The sequence below is a fragment of the Pygocentrus nattereri genome, chromosome 7 (genome assembly GCF_015220715.1).
Source record: "Pygocentrus nattereri isolate fPygNat1 chromosome 7, fPygNat1.pri, whole genome shotgun sequence".
Lineage (NCBI taxonomy): Eukaryota > Metazoa > Chordata > Actinopteri > Characiformes > Serrasalmidae > Pygocentrus > Pygocentrus nattereri.
In genome coordinates this window covers 28,111,219-28,137,512 of record NC_051217.1, presented here as the reverse complement: position 1 = coordinate 28,137,512, position 26,294 = coordinate 28,111,219, and the positions used below count along the sequence as shown (strand labels likewise).

General features: G+C 38.8%; 1 protein-coding gene across 5 annotated transcripts in view; it reads left to right on the top strand.

The window, feature by feature from the left end:
• Nucleotides 1-26,294, top strand: part of aplp2 (amyloid beta (A4) precursor-like protein 2) — a 95,635-nt gene that overhangs the window by 60,880 nt on the left and 8,461 nt on the right. For 2 of the 5 annotated variants that reach the window (XM_017722559.2, XM_017722557.2), the window contains exons 4-14: nt 3,016-3,128; nt 6,077-6,288; nt 8,510-8,721; nt 8,929-9,096; nt 12,169-12,302; nt 12,794-12,868; nt 13,077-13,235; nt 14,581-14,709; nt 20,104-20,203; nt 22,770-22,943; nt 24,039-24,074. In XM_017722559.2, coding sequence (XP_017578048.1) covers nt 3,016-3,128; nt 6,077-6,288; nt 8,510-8,721; nt 8,929-9,096; nt 12,169-12,302; nt 12,794-12,868; nt 13,077-13,235; nt 14,581-14,709; nt 20,104-20,203; nt 22,770-22,943; nt 24,039-24,074 — 1,512 coding nt within the window. The remainder of the gene's footprint in view (nt 1-3,015; nt 3,129-6,076; nt 6,289-8,509; nt 8,722-8,928; nt 9,097-12,168; nt 12,303-12,793; nt 12,869-13,076; nt 13,236-14,580; nt 14,710-20,103; nt 20,204-22,769; nt 22,944-24,038; nt 24,075-26,294) is intronic. The other 3 variants (XM_037539709.1, XM_017722558.2, XM_017722560.1) reach the window with 2 other exon arrangements.

Here is a 26,294-nt window from a genome sequence, read left to right as displayed (position 1 = left end):
TTTGGCATTCCCCATCTCAAGTGATATACAGCCCCAGTACTGTAATTTAGACTTGTACAGTGGATAGAGATTAGATGAATTCACCATAACTGATATAGTGAATATGTTCAGATGCCTGTATGGACATTACAGTGCAGAAATGGACCATAAACATGTTTCATGCCCACCGTGGCTTTCATGTCGTCTTAATTTGGGTTTGCCCACTGTGGCAGTAACCTGTGATTTTGGCTTCAATAACGATTAGGTTTTAAGCTTGTACATCTTTAGCTTTGCAGGTAACATTGTACCTCTCAGCTCCTAGTTTTGTCATCTTCTCTGAGAAGTTGTGTTTGTGGTGAGCATGCTTTATAGTGAAACTTTTTGGGGGCAAGTGTTTTAATATGCAGAGTGATGACTAGCTGTTAGGAGCAGCCTACAGCCTGATGTAATGGCATTGCAGGACATTAACGCATTTGGTGTGTGTGTGTGTATTTGTGTGTAACCCCAGGTCTGAAAACAATTTCCAGTCCAATCCCGGTCTTAGTTAAAAGATTTGTTCGATCTGGTACTCAGTATTGACTGCTGAATTAGAAATGTTTTTTTTTCTTAGTAGAGATTCCAGCAGTATCAATTCTCATAAAGGAAATCAAACAAACATATTTGGGTGCTCTAAATGTGTGGATTTTTGTAGATGATGCATGCAGTTCTAGTAGACGATTATGTATGCTCAGTTTGATGAATGCATACCTCTAATTCTTAGTAGAAAGATATCCTATTTAAAAATTTAATTGATGATTTTTAAAGAAATACCTAATTTTCTTTTTAACTTTAAGTACATTTATCAACATGTACTTTTATACTTCTACTTTGGTAAAACATCAGTGTCATACTTTAACTTTTTCTTGAGTATTTCTTTTTTCTGGATTACTAGTACAACCCCCAAAACAAATAAAAACAGAATATGATTATTTGCAAATCATTTTCAACCTATATTCAATTGAATACACTACAAAGACAATATATTTAATGTTCAAACAGATAAACTTTATTGTTTTATGCAAATATTCACTTATTTTGAATTTGATGCCTGTAACATGTTCCAAAAACACCTGTTTGGAACATTCCACAGGTGAGCAGGTTAATTGGAAACAGGTGAGTGTCATGATTAGCTATAAAGGGAGCATCCCTGAAAGACTCAGTCGTTCACAAGTAAGGATGGGGCGAGGTTCACCACTTTGTGAACAACTGTGTGAGCAAATAGTCCAACAGTTTAAGAACGTTTCACAACGTGCAGTTGCAAGGAATTTAGTGATTTAATCATCCACAGTCCATAATATCATCAAAAGATTCAAATAATCTGGAGAAATCTCTGCAAGTAAGCGGCAAGACAGAAAACCATCACTGAAAGCCTGTGACCTTCGATCCCTCAGGCGGCACTGCATTAAAAACCCACATCATTCTGTAATGGATATTACCACATGGGCTCAGGAACACTTCAGAAAACTACTGTCAGTGAACACAGTTTGTCGCTCCATCTACAAGTACAAGTTAAAACTCTGCCATGCAAAGTGAAAGCCATATATCAACAACACCCAGAAACGCCTCCGGCTTCTCTGGGCCCGAGCTCATCTGAGATAGTGTCCTGTGTCTGACTAGTCCACATTTCAGATTGTTTTTGGACGTTGTGTCCTCTGGGCCAAAGAGGAAAAGGACTGTCCGGATTGTTATCAGCGCAAAGTTCAAAAGCCAGCATCTCTGATGGTGTGGGGATGTGTTAGTGCCCATGGCATGAGTAACTTGTTTATGATGATGTAACACAGTGGTAAACATGCCCCTGTCCCAACTTCTTTGGAACGTTTTGCAGGCATCAAATTCAAAATGAATGAATATTTGCAAAAAACACTAAAGTTTATCCATTTGAACATTAAATATCTTGTCTTTGTAATGTATTCAATTGAATATAGGTTGAAAAGGATTTGTGAATCATCGTATTCTTATTTATGTTTTACACAACGTCCCAACTTCATTGGAATTGGGGTTGTACTTATACTTAAGGAAGTGTGTAATTTTGACTCCTCTGGTTATGATGCTGATTATTTTAAACCTGAAGCAGGACAAGTTAGCATGTAATATCACAAAAAGAGATCTCTATAACTGATAACTATTAACTGAAAGACTGATTTCACAAGGGCAGTGGGGCATTAGTGATAAGAGGTGATGGACGTTGTTAGATGAACAAATGTTATTTTAAATGGGTGGTGTCTTTTACACTATGGTTACTTGCACATCAGGATGTTTATGTTCAGACACATTATGGGTAAGTCTCAGATTCTGGTGGGTTTTAAGTAAACTTTCTGCTTTCTGTTTTGTTTCATTCTGTGGAGTGTGATAGGTGCAGCTGTGTGACTGCCACAGCTAATACACTCAGATCTCAAATACAGCTGTAATGAAATATTTACAAACATGTTTTCACTAAATTGATAAACAATGAGTCATTCTGCTCAGTAAAAAACAAGAATTCTGGAAAGAGCATAATATTTTTGTTTAATCTCAACGTTCTGATTGGGCAAAAGCCTGGTGGACCAACTGGTAAATCTGTGTGTGGCACGGAATGTTTAACTGCTATTTAATTTGATAATGGTTGTTAGTGGGAGAATTTGCTTTTTTTAAAAGTTTTGTTTGTTTTTTCTGGCAATCCAAACAATCACATTCATGTTCACTAATGTTGAGGTCAGGGCTCCATTGTTCTGAGAACTGTAGCAGCTTCTTGGTTTGAATTGTTAATTTTGCTTTTCTCTCTAACAGTTTTTTGGCAGCTACACGTTTTAGACCAACTGTATTTTTTAACTCCAGTTTTGGAAACCAGTTTTCTGTTCCACTTATTTTCTTTTGACTTCCCTTCCTTTTTATTCATTAACTTCATTCATGCAAAATAAAATATAATTGTCATGTGATGTATTTGGAAAATAGTGTCATATTGAATTTTAACACTGACTCCTTGTTGATGCCTGACTGTGTGTGGTTGTATATTTGCAGTTGGAGAATTTGTGAGCGATGTCCTACTGGTCCCAGAGAAGTGCAAGTTCTTCCATAAGGAGCGCATGGACATGTGCGTCAGTCATCAGCAGTGGCACGGAGTAGCCAAGGAGGTAAGCCAAACCTTCTGTAACCTCCAAATACACACACTCGGCCTTCCCTTTCCTGCTTAGGTACAGTGGAATAGACAAGGAGCATCATTGATGGCCTGTCGATTGTTGTTCTTTGTTTTCATTCTCTATTATTCTTCTTGTGAATAGATCATCCAATGCTTTTGCTTTGTTTATTCTTTCTTTTTTATATTTCTAGACTCTTTACATGCCTTCTTACTCTCAAACTGTGTTTTTCCCTCCTCCCTCCCTCTTTCTTAGTCGCAGTAGATGTTCAAGTCCTCACATTTCACCCTGATAATCAGATTAGCAGCAGGGCTGTAATGCTGCTAATCCACAGCCCTCTTCCACTTTATACACACACACACACACACACACACACACACACACACACACACACACACACACACAAAACTCTGTAACCTGCACTGCAGGCTAAATGCCCTTTGGAGCTGCTACAGGATAAGTCTCTGCTTGTTCTCTCACTCTATGTGTAGACATCTGTCTCTCACTCAGACTGTTGACTAAATTAATGTATTTCCATGCTAGAGTCTGCATGCATGTAGCAAGTTTTGCTGTTATCTGTCACTTTATTTGTAGATTTTAACATAATTTGATCAGTGACACAGTGAGACACATACACCTTATAAAACCTTTTAGGCGTTCCACCTAGTGCTAACCCTCATTTTTTCCACAACATGTTAAGCAACATTTATGTAAAGTTAAGATTAAACAATATTATGGGTGTATGGCATGTGTCTGGTATTATGGACGTTGCATTCACTGGATTTCTTTGAGGTTCATAAACTGAGCAACCACAGGCTTAAAGAAGTTAGTCATTTGATATTGTTAAACCTTGCCTGTTTACTTATTTCGAAATGTGTTCTCACCAGGTCTTAAATTTCAACATTGAGCGAACAAGGCTATTTGGCCTTTAAAATCATACATTTTTGCGAGGGCATCAACCACTTGATGGTCCCAAAAACAAATGAGAACCATTCCACCCCAGTTGGGTTGTCATGTGCAGGTCCCTGTTGGCAGCTGTAAAACCATTTGATCAGTTTCAGCATAGAGAACTGGAGTATTCTGTGTGCTAAAATGTTTTCTATCATTGCATGAAATGTGCTCAAGATGGTCGATCTTGTTGGATTTTTTTCATTTAGAGTACCAATCTGTACTTTATGCACTTGTTACTGGTTTGTTTAATCAGAGTAACAATATAGCACAACTAATGTCTAATTTTAATTCTTATTCTTATGTATATCTTTTTCTACAAAGATTGTTTGTGACAAAAACTAAATTATCACATTTCAGCTTTGTTTGATCATGCTCTTTACATACGAAAGAAATGGAACAACAGCATTTAGAAAAAGTAGATAAAATAGCAGAAATAAGCACTTTCTTGCATTGATCTTAATAGGATAAGTACACTAGATGCGACTTGCTAAGTACTTTAAAAATATAGACCTTCTGTAACCTAAATTTTAATTTAGCTAGCAGCAATAGCTTACCTTTATAAGCGAACCCTTATGAAAAAGCAGTTTGTTCACCTTCAGATCTAAAGTGTCTTAGCTAGTCATTCCAAATAATGATTGTGTAAGTGTCCATTTTTGCTTCTGGCCCAGCTGACTATGCATCAAATCAAGTATTCATATATATATATATATATATATATATATATATATATATATATATATATATATATATATATAAAATTGCTTTTGGATGTTGGAGTGGCAGAAGTTTAAGATAAAACATTAATTTGCCGCATTCATGACTGCCACGTTTTTCTTCTTTTTCCTTCTTTTTGTTCAGTCTCAGTGAGTGTATCTAGACCTTTTAAGATCCATCTTCATTACTTTTTTTTTAGGCTTGCAAACACTCCTTTCTTTTTTCTATTTCTTATTCTATGTCCTGTCTTCCCAAATCACTGTAGAACAGAGCCAACATTCAAAATGTCTTGAACCACTGCACAACCCCTCTAGAAAATGGGTCTTTGAGCAGAGCATGTTCATAAATAGATGCCGATACAAAAAACATTTAAAAACTATGAAATTGAAATTGAGGCCAAATCTACCTGGATTAGCATTTTGGAGAAATATTACTTAATGTTGTTTATTTCTGGAGGGTTGCAAGTGCAGTAAAATGAATACAGTGCTGACATTTTAGCACAGCAGCCCAAATATCGATTTGAAACAAGTAAAATCTAAAAACCTGTCAAGCAATTGTCTGCCGATACTTATGATTTTTTTTATGAGTCCTTATTATTTGCTATTACAGATCTCAGTGTTTGCTAATTCTCAGTACCATCATATATTGAGACATTTCAATTATGGTTGGGCAATATGACGGTATTTTATCATAACCATTATGTCGTTCTGATGCTCTTCCAACTGAATGTATTATGAAACAAGCAAATGTTAGATTAAATATAGAGAGCCTGTAAATATGAACAGCTAGAGGATAATAACTGCTTAAACAGCATTGTAACAAGTAGCTGAGTTCATTCTTTTGTTTTATTCATTTCATTTATATTTTACTAACCATTTACAAGTTGTTTGATTTTCCCTCTTGTTCTTTATTAAACAGTTTGTTTTTGCTTCATGAAAGTCATAGCTCTTTTTTTCTTGTATTGCTTGTGCATTTTGTCCATTACAAATTATTTGCAAAACTTGAATTCATTTTTTCAGTATGTATTGTACACTGAAAAATGTCTTCAAGTATCATTATGCTTTTATGATTCATATTATGTTACATTTTTACCTCATCACCCAATTTCAGTGTTATCTGCAAATGTAAAATCAACCAAGGTAATGCATGCAATTTTATTTCTGGTGACTACCCCCCACACTTACCAGAAGACTGCCCCATAAATGTTGTGTTCCAGGGTCAAGTATTTTGTAATTTAAGGTTGTTTTTTTTCTCCCCACCTCATCTATGTTCTCATTTAGGCCTGTTCGAAGGGAAGCATGGTGCTGCACAGCTATGGCATGCTGCTGCCCTGTGGCATCGATAAGTTCCACGGCACTGAGTACGTCTGTTGCCCCTCTACTCGCCCTGAGGAGCTGGCCCCACCTGCTTCTCCCTCTCAGGAGGAGGATGAAGAGGAAGACGAGGAGGTGGAGCTTGATGAGGATGAGGAGGATGAGGCTGTAGAGGAGAGGTAATGTGCATAACTGTAAAATTGCCTGGAAAATTAAGCTGACATATTCCTTTATTTTGTGTATTCCTCTCACCACTGAAGTGTGTGTGCACATTAAGGGTGGGCAAAATGATGATATGATGTCCTTATGATAAAGTACTTCACAGTAAGTCTCTGAGCATATCATGGGTGTTGTCAGTACTTTCACAACACTGACCAACTGCCAGGTCTGTCACAATCATTAAAAATTTAGCTGACAATGAATTGCTTTATACAGTTGTATGTGGAAGTTTGAATTACATTTTTTTTGCTGATTTTCTAATTGAAAATAAGTAAACATCCTTTACAAGGAATTCATTTAAATATGGCATTTGTTGTGGCATGTGTTGTCTACACACATGTTGTCTACACACTCATTGTACTGCTGTTTCATGGTGTCTGTTTAGCTTACCAAACATCAGAAAAACAAAGTATTGTGATATAAAACTGTCCTCATGTCTCACGGTATTATATTTTTGTCACATTGCCCAGCCCTAATGTACATAATCATAGATGGTGTTTGAGTAATAAGAGATGTTTTTGGCTTTTTTGTGCTTGTATATGTATATGTGTGTGTGTGTGTGTGTGTGTGTGTGTGTGTGTGTGTGTATGTATGTATATGTGTGTGTGTGTGCGCGCACTAATGAGATGGGTCTGTTTAGTGGAGAAGGTAGAGTATAACAGGAGTATATTATGATGTTCTGGTGTGTAAGGAGTGTGTAGTGACATTTTGTGCGTGTGTGTGTTTGTGGGATGTGTGCAAATGTTCACACCTGAGAGAGTATGAGGTCTTGTATGTGTATGTGTTTGTAAAGATGAATTGCAGCACCACATCAATGACCTCTGGCAGCTGGTGTATTCAGTTTCATAAATCACATTTCCCTCCCCACCTCTCAACCTCTTCACCTCCCTGTCTATCCTTCACTTTTATGTTCCCATGCCTGTTCTTTCATCTCTTTTCCCTGTCTCCTCCCTCTTTCTCTTCATCTACCTCTCTTCTCTCTGTCCCTCCTTCTTCCTTTGTCATGCTTTTTCCCTCCTTGTAGGGGTAAATTAAATAATATGAGCCTAAATCTATATCATGATATGAATCTAAATCTATATCTTGAATCTATATCAGGCTAGTTTTACACTAGGGATGCACAGATAGGGGAATTTTAGGACTAAGTAGATGTCTGTTATCCGATATTTTACATGTGCATATGTACAAACATACATGTGTTTGTGCAGAAATGTACACCGATCAGGCATAATATTATGACCACCTCCTTGTTTCTTTTGCTGATTGTATCAGCTCCACTTACTATATAGGTGCAGTGTGTAGTTCTACTGTTACAGACTATAGTCCATCTGTTTCTCTGCATACTTTGTTAGCCCAATTTTACCCTATTCTTCTGTGGTGAGGACCCCCACGGACCCTTACAAAGCAGGTACTCAGCACTGCAGTAACACTGACGTGATGGTAGTGTGTTAGTGTGTGTTGTGCTGGTATGACAACAAACAAAAGCAACAAAACAAAAGCTCTTAGCATGGCGTATTGTTATAGACTGGTTTTCTGGACTTGGATTAAGCCTAGGCTTAAATTGCAGTGACAAAGCTGACTCAGCATTGAAAATTCTTTTTAGTCCAGTCTTGAGCTTAGTTTTGGCAAATTGCAGTCTGTCTGAAAAAGAAAAGAGCAAGCTCTTCCCTGTCACACCATGATAATCTGCACTACTCTTCAAAATAATAAGTAGATGTTTTAAAATAATAATAATAATAATAATAATAATAATACTATGGGCTGGATTCCTGGACATGGATTAAACCTAGTCCTGGACTAGTTGTGTTTCCCATGCTGAATAACCATTGGAAGCTCTATTTTAGTCAAGGCTCAGGATTAATCTGGGAGTAGGAAACTGGGTCTATAAGAATGATTAAAGCTGTTCAAGTTTATATCTGTCTCTGTCTGGGGCTGTTTGTTTGTTATCCATAATATGGCAAAATCCATGTCATGCGACTTTGTGACGCCAGTATTCATTTTTATTTCTTTCTCCTTTTTCATGATTTTTCTACCAGATTTTCCAATTTCACTTGTCTTTGTTTCTGCTTTTGCCATTTTATTTATGTTCTTTGCTTGTTCCATTTTCCCCAGACTAATGTAAACTGTAGATGAAGTAATATTGTTCACAAAAAAGCCTGAAACATTTTATTGCTCCCGTAGCGACCCAGCAGTAGATGAACAGCCGACCCAGAAGGAAGACACAGCAGAGGAGACAGATTATGAGGGTGAGGAGGAGGATGATGGAGAAGAGTACCATTACATGTATGAGGATGAAGAGGAAGACAGAGACAGTGAAGAGAAACGGGGAAAGAAGGACAAGGCTGCTGTAGTAGAAAACCAGGATACTGACAAATCTCTACAAGAAGTCAAAGGTTAGTAAGGTTTTGGCTTCATTTCACACCATCACAACTGCAGCATGTACTGCAACCAAGTTTTATTCACTGTTTGTCATCTGTAGTAAAGATATTTAGCGGCTGAGATGCCACATTGTATTGGTATGGAGTGGTAAAGATAATAGAGGGCATTTTTGAGTGCTGCCCTCTGGTGGTCGGAGGCTCTAACAGCGCTCCCTCTGTTAGCTGTGTGTTCCCTGGAGGCAGAGACGGGCCCCTGTCGTGCCTCTATGCCACGCTGGCACTTCGATATGCGCCAGAGGAAGTGTGTACGCTTCATCTACGGAGGCTGCGCCGGCAACCGCAACAACTTCGACTCGGAGGAGTACTGCATGGCCGTGTGCAAACGCCTGAGTAAGTCTCTGCAAGGACCCAGATGCCCCACTGCTCCTGTCCCTCTCTTTGTCTTTCTGTGTGTCAGCGCCAAGGCTGCTTTTGCAATTAGCGTTAGCTAATGGCGCAAACCTGAATAGGCATCATGAGAGGAAGTAGGAGTGGGCAAAATGGAAAAAAAATATATCAAAATACTAGAAGACATTTTGGCAATATACGTCATGCTATTTAACAGAGGTTTGATAAGTTGTAACAAATACGGTGCCATAGCGTCACAATTCAAAATTTCAAGCCCACCCACAGCAACAGGCCTGCTTTACAACACTACATCCGATTAACTTGGACCAATTATCCTCTCAAGAATTGATGCCATTGTCAGCGTTTAGACTTGCTTGTCCACAATGACAGAGCAAAAGGTTTATACAAATAATTCACTTTTGATTAATAACATGCTGTTTGGCAATGTTATATAAATACTGACAATAGAGGTACCACATTTTATCACCAATATCAGTATTGAAATATTAATGTGATATGTTTTCTCTAAAAATTACTACGCTTGAAACCAGATTTGTTACAGGATTGGATTGTATTCATTCTTTTATTTTCTTACCAATATTCAATAATTCCACAATTTTTCTGGATATCAGCCCTATACCAGTACCCAACGATACTGATAAGCCTTCTTTGAAGCCAGGCATGTACTGTGCACTTGTAACCTGATTTTAAGCCCAATTTGGTTGGAACAGATAGAATGTCAGCTTCATTGGCTGCTGTTTGCCATGCAGTGTGAGAGAGGAAGCGATGTCTGTTTAACTGCTCAAACCACATAAGACCAATCACAACCACTGCTCCTACACAGGTGAAAAAAAAGTCATCATTTGGAGTACCAATGCCATCTTTGCTCCTTTTAACTGAATTGAATTGCGAGGAATACATAAGTAAATACAATGATTTTTTTTTTTAATTGTCACTGTAGACCACCTGGTTTTTAATTTTATTGCACATAGTGGAACAAGTTAGCAAAGACTTAGCACGGTTGTGGTGCATGAATATCAAACAGCCCCCTCCTTTCTATGTAGTGCACTGTGAACATTCTGGCTTCCACAACAAAATAGTGTACTATTTGTCCAGTGTGGAATGCACCTGGCTGAATCCCCAGTAGCTATTTTTTAGACATATGATGCAGTTTTTGGGTGCAGGAAGCAGTATTTTAATTTGTACGTGGTGCACTATGTAGGGAGCAGGGAGTTATATGAGATACGGTAGATCTTTTTGCTCAAGACTTGGACACTCAGCACATTGTTTTGAATAAAACAAATTTTATGGGAAATAAAGACAGACCTGTCTGTAGGAGCTGAGTTTCATGTGCAGTGTGAGCACCCATGTCACGCCATGTCAGTTGGACAGAGTGTTTGCGTACAATGTGAGCTAATAAATTGCAGGCATGAGGCTTCACGTATTTTGCTGTAGAAAAGAAGTGGTGCATTTGCATACATGCACATATATACAAATATAGGGATTCTGATCATCACTGACTTCCTTATTCTCATGCTGGGGATTTTGATTGTCACTGTGTCTTTTAGGCTACCAGAAATAACCCATGCAAATTTCCCTTCATTTTCCTGATGCAAGCATCGTGCTTGTTCTTTGCCTGTCCTTCCCTCTTGTCGCTGTGTCCTTTGCCTGTGTGTCCAGTGTCGGCTCTCCTTCTGTCTGTCTGCGTTCTAACCTGTCTGTGTAAGCAATAATCAAGATCCAAGTTCGAACGGAGACCTAGTTCCCTTGGCAACATGGAAAGATCTTGAATCAAGATTGCAGAGCTGTTTGAAGGTGTCCGGCTTGTGACAAGGTTGTGGTCTTTCTGTCCTCCTGATCTTTGCATCTGGCTGATGAGTGACTTCATGTCAACATGCATGTGTGATTTCACTTGACTTTTGCCTAGTCAGGTTGATCATGTATCCCATGGCAACCTAGATCTAACGTCTGCATCCACCCAGGCATATCTTAGTAAGGGGTGGAGAAGCCAAGTCATAAATGTTAGCGAGAGAAAGAGAGTGTAAACAGCTAGGGGATGAGAGAATGAAAGGAATATGAAATGAAAGAGTGTCTGCTTCTCTCAGAGGCAGGGAAAATCGCTGGGACGTTTTCTGTAGATGAGTGGCACGGAGTGTGATCAGTTTTGCCTGACCATTTCGCATACTTCTTTTTAGCTGATACTTTTAATTCTGTATCTCTGACTACATGTCTGTCTTTCTGCCTGTGTCTATGACTGTGTGTCTGTCTCTCTGGATCTGTGTAGATCTCTATAGCTTATATTTTTGTTTATTTCTCTTCATATTTCCTGTCATTGTACCACTCTGTCTCTCTCTTTTTCTGTCTCTTTATCTGTCTCTACCAGGGCTGTAATGACACATTTCAAAGAACAGTATGTATTGTGGCTGGATAAAATACTTTTCTGATGCAGAAGTAAATAAAAAGAAAGAAATCCAACAGTTCGTTTTCCTTTAGTGTGTTTTGGTCAAAGTACAATTGCAAAGACATGACAGTGTCTTACGCAGTAAAAGGGGAACTCTAGATTTTAATCTAAAAATAGATTTTCCTGTATTTCTGCATATTTCATCATTGGGATGTCACAAAGTCAATCTCATTGGTTTGATTCAAAATGGTCTATTGTAGAAACTGACTTGCGTTTCTTAGCAGTGGTGGGGATGGTAACTGGGGTCATACAGTGGCAGGAGAGTTTTTTGTTTCCTTGCTTTTATGGCTGTTTCTTTTAAGAATTTCATGGATTGTTTTGTGTAGTACAATGGAATCACTTCTATTTTGTGTCATAATATCTGGAATCACAATTATTCATATAGCATAAAATCTGACTGATCAATTTGCAGCACATATTGTCTCACATAAAAAATTTTATTAATTAATTAATATGCGTGTCATAACACCCCTAATCTTTGCACCTGTCTGTCTACCTACCTGTATGTCTTTGTACCTCTTTTCCTTTTGCTGTGATTATTTGCCTTTGGTCTGTTTGCCTTTCAAGTCTTTCTGGCATTAAATTTACTGCTATCTCTATCTCTATTTCCCCAGCCGCACCCCCCACCCCCCAGCCCACAGATGACGTGGATGTGTACTTTGAGACTCCGGCTGATGATAAAGAGCACAGCCGCTTCCAGAAGGCCAAGGAGCAGCTGGAGATCAGACACCGCAACCGCATGGAGAGGGTGAGGACAGAGCAAGATGGGGAGGGAGAGAGAGAGAATGGGCTCAGGGACAAGGGGAGCAGATGAATGGAGCAGCAGCGCAGGGATGCAGGAAAACATTTCCAATAGAGGGTGCTGCTTACATATTATGAGCTCAGTATGAATGCTTGCATGCTAGCAAACAGCTTTTGTCGAGGGAAGCAAATTGCACATTGTAAAATGCAATAATGTACTTGCCTACCGCAAATGTCAAAGATGAATGTGATGAAAAAATCCTATAAATACAGTCTCCACACTTTAGCAAGCACATGCAGATTTTTACTTTGCTCAGAAGACTTTATTTCTGAGTTGATTGATGCAGTACTCTGACTTCCTGCATCCTTGCATGTGCACAAGGGAAACAGGAAAATGATGAACAGTGCAGGTTCTTGATGTTTCTCTGGATTTCACTTTCCCTTCTCTACCTCCTGACCCGCTGACCTCTGCGCTGTCTGTTTATTTATTCTTGCCAGGTGAGGAAAGAGTGGGAGGAGGCTGAGCGTCAGGCCAAGAATCTGCCGAAAGCAGAGAGACAGACCCTGATCCAGGTAAAGAGATATATAAATATATAAAATACTTTAAAGAACAGAATGCAGATGCATAACTGGGGCATCCAAGGAATTCCAATTATTTTCTGCTGGAACTTTCACATAAGAAAGATTTATTTTGACTTAAAAATTCAGTTAACATGTACTGTAACATATTCAACGAACTTCTCTTTGTGTTTCTCTCCTTTCTTTCTCTTTTTCTCTGCAGCATTTCCAGGCTATGGTGGAGTCTCTGGAGGAGGAGGCCGCCAGTGAGAAGCAGCAGCTAGTGGAAACTCACCTGGCACGGGTGGAGGCAATGCTGAATGACCGCCGCCGTTTTGCTCTGGAGAACTACCTTGCTGCTCTGCAGGCTGACCCACCCAAGGTGAGACTAATGAACACATCTACTCCCACATGCAGTGAGATCTACTTTATTGTCTCTGGTAGTCTGCAGTTTTTATGTCCAGCAAACAAATACCAGACAAATTTAGAAAAAACTTACAAAAGGTCTTCAGACGGGCACTAAGAAGATGCATTTGTTTTTTGGGGGGGCTTAAGAAGTTCTCAAATATAATTTTTTATTATCTTAATAAAATCTTAATTGTATTCATATGTAGGCTATAGGTTATTTGAGCCTGCTGATATGTTACATTTTACAGGTTGACAAACAATGTGAAGTACATTGTGAAATTGAATTAAACATTTTTTGCATTAAACAATTACTCAAGTTTCATCTGCTCAGTGTCTAAAGACAGCAAAATGGAGAAACAAATGGAAAAAGCAAAATGAAACCATTCCAGAAATGTCAGCAAACAATAACTACAAGTCACATGAAAAAGATAAGGTCTATTTTCACATGTTCTTTTGTGTGAAACTCAACAATTAACAATTATAGATTCAAAGGGTTAGAGTTCATTCTTACAGTCTACGACAAGTGTAAGAGTATAGAAAAAGAAATTACTAAAGAACATAAAAAATGAAGAGAATGGTCAAGATGTTTTTTAAAGATAATTTATCTAAAAAGAAAAAAATAACAGATTTAAAAAGATTTAAGATTTTCTTTGTTCTTTCTTCTGCCATTAGGGTCTGAAATTTGTTTGGCTGAGCAAGATTCAAAGCTATTTTAAAAATACGAGATACACACATATGATCACACACATTAACTAAATTCTGTATTGATGCAAAGAAACACATAGTGGTGTTCATGGATTAGTCTTTGACACCTATGTTACTTGGCAGTCATAACTGTTAACAAACTACTTAGCTGTCACTGCAGTTTTTTAACAGCTGTTCACTTTATATTGTGCTTCACAACTTTAATCATGGTTAAATCATTGTAATACACAGCCTCTTGTGGCTTATTGCTTTATTTTTGTTCCTCAACAATAAAAAGTGCTTTTGTTGTTTAGCTTAGGATATTCATTTTTGGGGAAAAAAACTGGGACATGCATATTATGTAATATATAACATGTAATCCACAACCAGAATACTTCCAGGAAGAGAGCAGTGGTATCTCTGATAATCCTTTTGATTATGATTTTGTGCGCTGCTGCTCATATCCTATTGATCTTCTCACTCACACATGAATCAACACAAAGCTCTGACGTTCTGAATCATTGACCCTCTCTCTCCCTTTTCTCTCTTTTTCATTCTTCAACTCTGTTCTCTCTATACTACGTCTTGATTTCTATCCTCTGTCTCTTTGTCTGTCTGCCTTTCTGTCTATACAGCCCCACCGTATTCTGCAGGCTCTGAAGAGGTATGTGCGTGCAGAAAATAAGGACCGGCAACACACCATCCGCCATTACCAGCATGTGCTTTCAGTGGACCCCGAGAAGGCTACCCAGATGAAGTCCCAGGTCAGTCCAGTGGCACTCCTCAACGTGCTCTCTCACGCTCTCCCTCTCTGAATAAGAAACAGTCAGTGGTGTAATTATATAGGCAGTCCACAGCTTTTACTTTGAATTCACATAATTTCCAAATTTATCAATATGTATAGTATTGCAGAAAATTCAGAGACCAGTCAAAACAGCCATTATGTACAAGTTATGGATTTTTCAGCATTCAGCAAGTATTTAATAGAAAATTAATATATAACATGTAATCCACAACCAGAGTACTGTTAGGAAGAGAGCAGTGGTGTGTGTGATAATCTTTATGATTTTTGTGCGCTCTGATCATATCCTATTGATCTGCTCATTCACACATGGATCAGAAGCCTTAACATTTTTTTCAGTATTTATGCACTTTCTTTAGACTGCTGAAGAAGAGCAACAAGCTACTAGTGATTGTTGGTATGTTAGTGGTTGTTGTACATCAGTGGCTGCAAGGGTGAAATGTATTTAGTTTTATTTCATTTTTATTTTAAACTTTTATTCTAATATCTCTTAGTAGCGCTTAACATTGGATGGTTAAACATTGAGTCATCCACTTCTCACTAAAAAACTGCAAAATTTTGCTATAGCATCCACAGCAAATTATGTAGATCGATGAATAAATATATGTTCATGTTTTTCTGCTCATGAGGTTAGCTAATTACCAGGAAAGCAGTGCAAACTAATTTGGCTGAGATGCTGATGCAGTTTGAAAATTGATGGAACTACCTTTTCTTTCAGTTCATGTGTCAGTGGATGACCAGTTAACTCTGCTTGTGGGTCATATTTGTAGTCCTCTGGAGTAAAATGTTAACTTCATAAACTTCCATTTAAGTATAAGTCTACCTGTGTATTAGCTGGATTTTGTTGGATGCCTGCAACTCACTATTTCTATAGTGTTAAATGTCTCTTGGTAAAAAAGCACAGGAGACACTGCTTTCTTTCTTTTCTCTTATTTTTTGTGCTTTTGTGCTCTAATAAATAAACAAAAAAAATGAAATAAAATTAAATACAAATGTTCAGCACTAATTATCAAGGATTGCTGTCCTGGGGAGTCTAAAGACCTGGCTGGTTCATTAAATTGTGAAAGTTGTTTTTTCATAGATTGACCTCAGTGGGAATAAATATGTGCTTTTTTGTGTTTTGTGTATTGGGACCATTTTAAACATTTTTGTATTATTTGTTTTCAGAGAGTCTAAATATGTAGATAGTATAACACAGCACAGTGGTGAATCCTCACTTCAACTATTTTAAGATTGCAAATGATAACTTTTTTTTATTATTTAAAAATATTTTGTGACCCCATTCCCAATGCACCTCTCTCCACACAATGTCCATCTTTCACATTCACTTTGGAGGGCTTGTGGCTTTTCATGGCCAGTAAATTACTGAAAACCAAACATTATGGATATGGGCATTCTCTCTGTCTGTGCAATTCTATACTTTAGCAGTTTTCATATTTTCTTACTTTAGTTTTTTTAATAGACTACTTTCATTTAGTCTATTACAGCCTGCCTTAAAAAATGCTTTCTGATTTGATTAGGTGCTTTCGCTTTGATTAAGTGAACTTTAATTGGAGCCATACTAACAGACATAATGTTCAGATTTCCCTGTGGATTTTTTTGACAGTTTAATTTCAGTATTTAATAGCACCACTCTTGTGACCCCGGTTTAGGTTGTGACCTCCAAGTTTAGCATTTGTTTATTAAAATAAGGGCTTTTGTTGAGCTGCGAGAGAGAGGTTTGTTTCACATCTGAGTTTTTGCTACAGAATAGCTCTGTTCTTGTGTAACATTTCGCTTTGTAACTTAACGCTGCTGTTTTTAGGCAGTGGATTAGACAGAACCTTTGAACCAGAACCCAATAGCGCTGCTATAATTTGTGATCTGAACTACCCTCAGTCATAGCGTTGCCATGGGAGACCAGAAGTAACCAGAGCAAGAGATTTGCAGTCAACAGTGTCAGATTGGCATATTTTATATCTTGTTCATCTTTTTGTTTATTTGTTGTTTCCTTCCCTCATTTGTTTACTTCAGGATAATTTTAGAGGCATATTCTTCACTGTGTAGTTCTGGTCCTTGGCAGGTTTCAGGGACATTGTCCTAGATGTATCTGATCTAAGTTTATTGATCTAAGTTAATTTTTCTAAAAATAACTTTATATCTGACTAGGCTACATAAATGCATTAAGACTTTATTTTGCAGTAAAGCCTGTCTTATCCCTACCCTGTGCTGGTATGGAGGTATGGTAGTGCTGTTTAAATAACCAACAGAGCAGGAAGGGATTCTATTTAGATGGTGTTTGTCTCATTCTGAGGTTGGGGAAGGTGGTTTGAATTGACCTGGGGAAAAAAACAAAAAAAAGATGTTTTTTTCTTTGATTTCCTTTTCCTTCTGAGAGGCCCGTTACTGCCATCTCCTGCTAGCTTTTAATCACTGCATGCAGATTAGATGACAAAGGAACAGGCGTGGTTACAAGTATGAATCATACACTTATTTCATGCAAACCCTTGTCTTACAGTTCTGAAAGCGAAGTGTATAGTGGATATATTGGTCAAAGAATGTTGGAGATGGAGCTGCTGGGCAGAAGGAGAAGAGGTAGACCTCAGAGAAGGTTTCTGGATGTAGTGAAGGTGGACATGGAGATGGTTGGTGTAAAAGTAGAGGAGGCAATGGATAGGGCAAGATGGAGGCAGATGATTCGCTGTGGCGACCCCTAAAGGGAGCAAGAAGAAGAAGAAGAAGAAGAAGAAGAAGAAGAAGAAGCATTTACATTTATATAGTGCCTTTCACAAACCCTAGATCGCTACATAGCATGGGCAAAAAAACAAAACTAGGCAGTGGAGGAGGAGGAAAAATGTGCATTAAAGAGAAAAGTCTTTAAGTCAGATTTAAAAGACTAAAAAGGAGAGCAGCCCCAGAGGGACTGAGGAAGAGAATTCCACAGTTTGGGGGCCATGGCACTGAAGGTCTTCCCTCCCAGTGTGAGACCAGAGTCTGGTGCATGGGACAGCAAGTAAGTTATCATAAGAAGACCTGGGAGAAGGAGAGGGAGTGTAAGAGGTCAGCAGTTCTCTGAGGTAGGGGAGAGCAAGGTTATGAAGACTTTGAAAGTGAGTAATAAAATTGTAAACTTTATACAGGATGGGACTGGCAGCCATGTCAGCTGATGTGAGCTGAATGCTTAGTATGGATGAGAACTCTAGCCACAGAGTTCTGAATGTACTGTAGCTTTTGTATAGATTTTACATGGGAGACCAACAAAGAGGAAGTTACAGTAGTCAATACGGGACATAATGAAGGCATGGACCAAAGCTTTTGCATCTTTATCGGTCAGGAACGGGCAAACACGAGCAATGTTATGTAAATGAAAGAATGCAGTCTTACTGAGGAACTTGATATGCAGATCAAAATTAAGTGATGAGTCGAGTAAAACACCAAGATATAGGCTTTATGAGCAGGCCATCAGTACTAACTGAAAAATTGGATGACTTTGATAGTAAATGTTTAGGGCCAACCAGTAAGACTTCAGTTTTATCAGTGTTTAGCATGAGGATGTTATTGTGCATCCTGAGCTTTAAATCAGAAATACAATCAATTAGTGTACTAGGAGGGGAATCTGAGAGTGTGTGTGTACTGAGATATAACTGAATATCATCAGCATAACAATGAAAATGTAGGCAATGGTCAAGGGGTGAAATGTAAATTAAGAAAAGTAGGGGTCCAAGAACTGAACCCTGTGGAACACCACATGTGACAGGAGAGCAGGAGGACTTCTGTAGACCTAGTGTGATAAACTGCTGTCTGTGTGTAAGATATGACCTGAACGACTGTAAGGCTGTGTCAGTGATACCAATAGAGAAAAGACAAGAAATGAGAACATCATGATTAACAGTATCAAAAGCTGCACTTAAGTCAAGGAGAAGGAGAATACTGAGAGAACCACTATCAGCAGACTGGAGAAGATCATTAACTACTTGCAGAAGAACTGTCTCAGTGCTGTGCTGAGTACGGAAACCAGACTAAAATGGGCATTATCACTCAGAAATGTCTGGAGTTGGGAAGCAACCACTCTTTCCATTACTTTAGCTAAAAATGGAAGGTGGGGGATGGTGCCTGTAATTAGAAAGAGAAGTTGGGTCCAATTCAGGTTTCTTAAGTATTGCAGTAACTGCAGCAGTTTTAAGGGCAGTAGGAACAGAACCAGAAGAGAGACGTGAATTTATCACTGTGGCAATTGGGATGTTGATTACAGTTGAGCAGGCCTTGAGTAGAGGGGTGGGGGCAGGGTCAAGCTGACAGGAGGAAGCGTTAGACTTACTGATGAGTTCAGAGACAGAAAAGGAGTCAACACATGTGAAACAAGTTAGCTTTGTCTTCAAAGTAGGAAAATCAGTAAAGGTGAATGACTGAGAAGTAGAAGGAAAGAGGCTATAGATCTGATTAATTTTCTTTTCAAAGGAATGTAGAAAAGCCTGACTTTATTCAGCTGAATGGGGGCATGCTGATACAGGAGGATGGAGGAGTTTGTTAACAGTTCGAAAGAGAGTTTTTGGCCTAGACTTAGCATTATTTATGATGGAGGAGTAGTTGTTGGAGTGGGCAGTATTAAGGGCATCCCTGTATTTGTGGATGTATTGACCATAAAGTAGAGAGTGAACAGTAAGGCCTGTTTTTTTTTTTTTATAAAGGCGCTCAAGATGCCAACCAATAGCCTTCAGTACCCTTAGTTCAGGGGTGAACCATGGACAAGAGTGGGTGGCAGGGAGAAGTCCATTCTTAAAAGGGGCAAAATCATTATAAAGAGAAACCATACTCTCAGGGGATGATGTAGTTATGTAGGTCAGACAATGCTGAAGACTGAAGAGAAGCAGCAAACAGATTGAGATTGACAGACAACATAAATCACCAACATAATCTGTCATCTATATACCTGCTTGATCTGTGCACCTAAAAAAACTCAGAATTCGGCACACTGTCAAACTGCTGTCAAAAATGATATAGCATAATGTGTCCTAAACCCCATTGACTAGTCTGCACGATCTTATTAAAGACTGTTTGCAGTTTGAGCAGGTTGAGAGATGTTTTGGGAATGTGTTTGCAGAAAAGATTTGGGTGAAAATTGACTTAACAGTATTAGCCTTGTAGCTCCAGTGCTTAACTAAAGAAGCAAAATTTGGACATCATACATCTCTTGACTGATCGAGTATTGGTGAATCGATCAAGTAAAAAATTGTCTAAATTATTTTTTTCACTGAAACTGAACTACATAAGAAAAGCAATCTGTAGAGTCAAACCTTTTGATGAACATGTGTACATGATGTACACAAGTCTGTTGATATATATGTGATTGAAGTGCAAGTATATTTGTGTTGCCTAGGTGATGACCCACCTGCGTGTGATTGAGGAGAGGATGAATCAGAGCCTGTCTCTGCTCTATAAGGTTCCCTACGTTGCAGACGAAATCCAAGGAGAGATTGGTGAGTGTGCATCTTCGGTACTGGAATGGGAGAGAGATGGGGAAGAACAGATGGAGGGAAAAATTTGTAAAAAAAAAAAAAAAAAAAAAGAAAGGGGGAGGAAAGTGGAGGATGTTGTTTAGCAAGTTCACAAAGATACTCTGGAAAAGAAAAGTTTGTTTTTCGGTAATGTTTACTGACAAGCCTGGGAGTAATTGTTGTAGTCATAAGAAATGCTGTACTGTTGCTGGCATAAAAATATCAAGACTAGTTGTTTTTCTTTATTCCATTTATAGGTATAAGAAAATGTTCAAAATTACTTGAAAGAAAAAATCTTGATACATTGAAGTCCTTTTAAAAATTCTGTATAATTCATCTAGTGTGATGTACATTCAGAGTGGTTTAAGGAATGAGAGGTTAATTGTAGAGAAATTTACTGACCTACAGTGAGATCAGAGTGAGTCTGTAATGGTGATGGGAATAATATATATATATATATATATATATATATATATATATATATATATATATATATATATATATATATACATACAAAATGACCAGTGAACTTACATGTCTACTATGTTTTATGTTCTTTTGATAATGATAAAATTGTGGTAGGAAAATTGTTTTCTCTGCGCACTAATGAATGTCATTTTTAAAAGTTTGTTTTAGCTCAAAATCTTAGCTCAAGACTATTGTAAAACAATGGATCAGGTATTAGAGAGTAAATTTATAACCAATGCATGTACTTGCTTTCTATGAAGTAGCTTTTACAGGTATTAAATGCTTTGGTTGTCTGGTTCCTCTCGTCACCGCTGTAAACAACAATATTTATGGAATACTCTATTTTGGAGATGCAAGTTTCTATGACAGGGACTATATGAACCTAATAGAGGTCTTCATCTGTTCTTTGATGCCTGATTCCCTAAGGTAAATACACTCTGCCCCAGCATCAGATTCATACCTGTACTCCTCTATAGAGGTGCAGTCACATCAACATAACTACATAATTACATCTTTTTGAAAGAACATAGCAAATTTGATTACAGATGTGTGTAACAGTGAATCTATCTTTCTCCATCCCTCCCTCCCTCCCTCCCTAATGAAGCCACTTTGTGCCTATCAGCCTGACACCTTAGTGCGTGTACCACACACACATGCACAAAAATGTGTGCTCTGCAATTAAATTGACTGCATGCATACTTCAGCCTTCCCACCACTCCCTTTTGTCTCTAGGAGTAGAGGCCAAGCCGTTTCCCCTTTCTGTTATTTTTCACTCTTATCTTTTTCATTATATTTCTTCTTTTGCACTTGTTTCATGAAAGAGGTGGCAGTAGCGTAGTGTGTCACATATGAAAGGCCTGTGTGGGCTTGACAGAACTGGGTCAAGGCTCCTCTCTTGCTGCTTAACAGAGATTTATGGATGTACTGAATGTGGTAGATGATTCTGTGCCTACTCAAGCAGTAATTGGGAGTTTAGACAGTTGTTATTTTGTGGCATTTTGGCAGGTTGTGTATGTGTGCATGATGTTACAGCTATGAGACAGCTCCAAATGGTTTGAGTTATTCTCATGTTCGACCCCTCTCGTACCATGGGCTTATAAATGGATGGTCATGTGTCAGGTGTCTTGCCTCATCTTCTATTTCTCACACTCCTCCATTTCTTCCTGCTCTCCTCTTTTCTGCTAATTTCTGTCACTCTACCTCATGCTTCTCTTTCTTACATTCTTGCTGTTTTTATTTTTCTCTCTCTCTCCCATCTCCCCCTCTTCTCACTCACTTTCTCACCTATCATTACCCACCGTCTTTCCCGCCCTCACCCGCCCTGACTCTGACTCCCTCTTTCCCGCCCTGACTCTGACTCCCTCTTTCCCGCCCTCACCCGCCCTGGCTCTGACTCCCTCTTTCCCGCCCTCACTCGCCCTGACTCTGACTCCCTCTTTCCTGCCCTCACCTGCGCTGACTCCATCTTCCCTGCCCTCTCCCACCCTGACTTCGTCTTTCCCACCCTCTCCCACCCTGACTTTGTCTTTCTCACCCTCTCCCACCCTGACTTTGTCTTTCTCACCCTAACTCTGTCTTTCCAACCCTGACTCCTTGATTCCTGCACTGACCCATCCTGACCCCATCTTTTCTACACTGACCCATCCTGACTCCCTCTTTCCTGCCCTGACTCCCTCTTTCCTGCCCTGACTCCCTCTTTCCCGCCCTGACTCCCTCTTTTCCACTCTGACCTACTGCGACCCACTCCTTCCTGCCCTGCCCCAATCCCTCGCCCTGATGCATCCTGCCCCACTCCTTCCCGCCCTGATCTGCCCTCACCCTCCCAGACCCACCTTGACCCGCTCTTTCCCGCCTTGACCTACTGTTTCCCGCCCTGACCCAGTCCTTCCCACCCTGACCCGCCCTGACCCAGTCCTTCCCACCCTGACCCGACCTGACCCAGTCCTTCCTGCCCTGACCTGGCCTGACCCACTCCTTCCCGACCTGACCCGTCCTTGCCCACTCCTTCCCACCCTGACCTACTTCTCCTTGCTCTGAACCACTCTACGTCTCTCACCCCCTTTCTTTCTCCCTCTTGCAGATAATCTTCTCCAGGAGCAGAAGGCAGATATGGATCAGTTCATGTCCTCTATTTCTGAGTCTCAGCCTGATGTGACAGTGTCCTCAGAGGAGAGCAGAGAGGTCCCAGCGTTTGAAGGCAGTCTCTTTCACCCCTTCAAGGTCAACACCCTGGGCTCACGGCCTGAACCTGAGGGTAAGATCTTGCTTGCCATGGGGTTTTGCCCCTTTCAGGCAATTATGCATATCTTGCTCACACCTAAAGTAGAGTTTAGTAAGGCCAATCAGGGACAGTAACTGGGTTATTGTTATTAGGAGTCAGAAATTGGGGTGAATATTAGGAGTCAGAAATTTTCAGCATGAAATTGGGGTGGATTCATTTTCACATAGACCTTTAAATGGGGATCCATTCTGAGTCATGTTCTGGTCAAAGGCGAGTGACCCTAAAGTTGCAACCAGCTGCTACTGAGCCTTCTGTTCTTATATTGGATGCTGAACAGACCATCTGTTCGTTTATTTATTTTTTAATTTATGGATTTATTTTTGTGGGGAGAATGAAAGCATTGTGTAGGTCAGTCTGTCAGGTACTGTGCTAAATTATGAGTGCTGGTAACTCTAATGTCTCATAAGAGCTGAATAAAACTTATAGAACAGTCTAGACAAGCCACTGGCTCTCGCTTATCTTTGCCAACATGAATCCCCCACAGCACTGCCTTCTGTGCAAAGCCATTTGAAGTTCTTCTAAAATCACAAAGCCCAAGGCTCCTAAGCCACACTGCAGCCAAATGCTTTGAAAAACCTCCGTCTGTCTGAGCGTGATCCTACTCATTCCCTCCAGCCTGCCAAACTCTTCGTTTTCAAAAACCTTCCGGAATGCCCAAAGAGGAAATGGCCAGGCACTGGGAGAAAATTATGCTGCAAATTACAAAATATATATATAAACATTTTACAGCATCCTACATACATGAAAATGCTGCTAAAAGTACAAAAATCAAACAAAGATACTGGCACCCCGGAGAGATTTTGCTGGCAGCAGACCAATTCAAAAGTTCATTCGGATTCTCTCCCCCCTCCTTCTCCGTTCATTAATTTCTTTATTTTATTAAGACGTTTTAGTGCTAAAAGCTTCCCTGCAGGAGGCTTCTTTTCAGTTGTTAGGCACAGCTTGATAATCTTCACTGTTCCTCTACTCATCTGGGGTTTTCTTGAATTATTTTTTTTTCTCTCCCTTTTTTCCTATTTCAATCTTTGTTTTTCTTTTCTTTTTCCTACGCTTGTGCACAATACCTAGGCGATCTCTCTGAACCCCCACGCGCCTTCAAGAAAGGTGGGTCTTTGCGGCTTGTTCTCTTTTCTCTCCTTTCCTCTGAGTCACCTCTGCCTACCCAACGTCTGTTTTGTGTCTTTGCTCTCTTTTGTCCTCCCCTTTTCAGCTCCTTGGCTGTCTTTAGCATTGTTTTCATCCCCCCCTTCTTTTGCTGTGATGTCTTTTCTGTTAGGCTTGTTGGCCATCTTGTTACTTGTCCACCAAGTCACTTGTGCAGCCTCTTCCTCGCTATCTGCTACTTCACTGGGTGAGCTGCTCTATTAAAAAGGGTGCTGTTGTGTTGGGTGATCCATCATCTAAACTGGTACTGGCGACACACAGAAATACAGATTTTTTTTTTTTAGCAGAATTGATAAATAACAAATATTTATATGCATGGCAATGGGTATTAGTGATATCCATTATTATGCATGTGTGTTATCTCTTTTACTCAGCAGTTTTTCTTTGTTCTTTTCACTTAATAATGCAAGATCCAGCAGTTTACTGCAACTTCAGTTTTAACACAAAAGAGTTACAGCTCCCAAAGTGGACCCAAACACACCTCAGCTGCTCTGCATATTTAATTCTTATGTGCATCTAAAATAACTGCATAAGATATTCCTGGAAGATTAGACATAAGATAATCCACTTGCCTAAGAAATGGGAAAGGCAAAGAAAAATGAGGAAAAAAAACAAGTGTTTCCAAAACTGGAGTTCAGTAGATTAAAAGATACCTAATATCTGTGCAAGATGTGGTAGACCACCAAAAACTGTCACTATCAGAAGTTCTTAGAGTTAGCTTTAGATCTGAAAAACAAGGTGACAACTCAGTACTGTCGAAAGGTTGTATAGAAACTGTTACTGAAATATAGTTAAAAATGGAAATAAGGGAATTTGTGCTAGAACACAGACATTTGTGCTAGAGGACAAGACATCTGAAGTGTGGAGTAAGGTTTATGGATTGGTGAGTCTAAATTTGAGATCTTGGAAGTAACATACCTCACTATCCTTGAATGTGTTTGGGATTACTTGGATTGTGAGAAGCAGGAAATGCAACTTCTAACTTCTACTTCTAACTAATTTTAGAGAAGCGTGGAATTATATACATGCAGACAAACTGAAAGCAAGTCTCACAAAAAATAATAGAAACACAAAGGTTGACAGGCTGAATAACGAAACATTTGATATATATTAAGGTGTCGATGCTTAAGTAAAATTTTCTAATGAATTTTGGTTGTGTGCTTTTTCCTGATGTTGAAAAATTAATAAGCTGTACTGAATGACTGTTTTGACTGGATATTAAGTAAAAGAATGAGTGGTCTCTAAGTTTTGCACAGTACCTGAAATCTGAAAAATACAATAATATAAAATTTTGTCAGTACTGTTAAGCCTTTATGGGAGGCAAATCCAGGCAAAAAAGTAAATTAAAACGATAAAATGTAAATGCAGACCTTTTGCAGATTTATTTTTCCAAACATCCATTTCTAACAACATGTCCTAAAATGTACGCATGGCCCTGCCTAGTGCTAATTAACATATATTTGCATGTTGGTCAGTTTAAAAAACGAAAAAGAAAAGTGGGAAATGAAAAGTAAATCTCCAGCAGGTGGCGCCAATGTTCGTTTGAATTTGCCTTTTCATTCTGACACTTAAAGTGCATCCATGCCGAAAACTGAATCACAAATTGTCACTTTTCTGTTCATTTATCCATTTTTCATTTTCATTTTAATATTGTCAGATATGCAGCCTATTGCTATGAAAAAGAAATAAGAATGTAAACATTGCATTTTGATTTTAGCTTTGACACGTATTCTGCATTTCGTAAAGAAAAGCCAAAGCTAAAGTGAAACTTGCATTTTCTTTTCTCTATTAGCTTTTCCATGTTAGATATGGCCATGAAATACCAGAATAATGACTAACATTTAAATGTCAAATAGCTGTTTAAAATTTATTTGTATTTTTTGGCACAAATTACCATTTGTTGTAATAATTGTGAAAAATGAAATTGCAAATGTAGATATTTAATTTCATTTTCAAGTTTGGCAAAATATTTGCACAGAGGTTTGGAAACAGAAATGGCAAAAAGAGGTTTGCATTTACATTTTATTGTTTTAATTTCTTTTTTGGTTGGATTTGCTTCTCATAGAAAGCTAGTCCTAAAGTCTTAGTAAGGAAATGAATAGTTTGGATTTGAAATTTAGGGCAGTTTGGAAAGGTAAAACCACTGTGATGCTTTGGGGG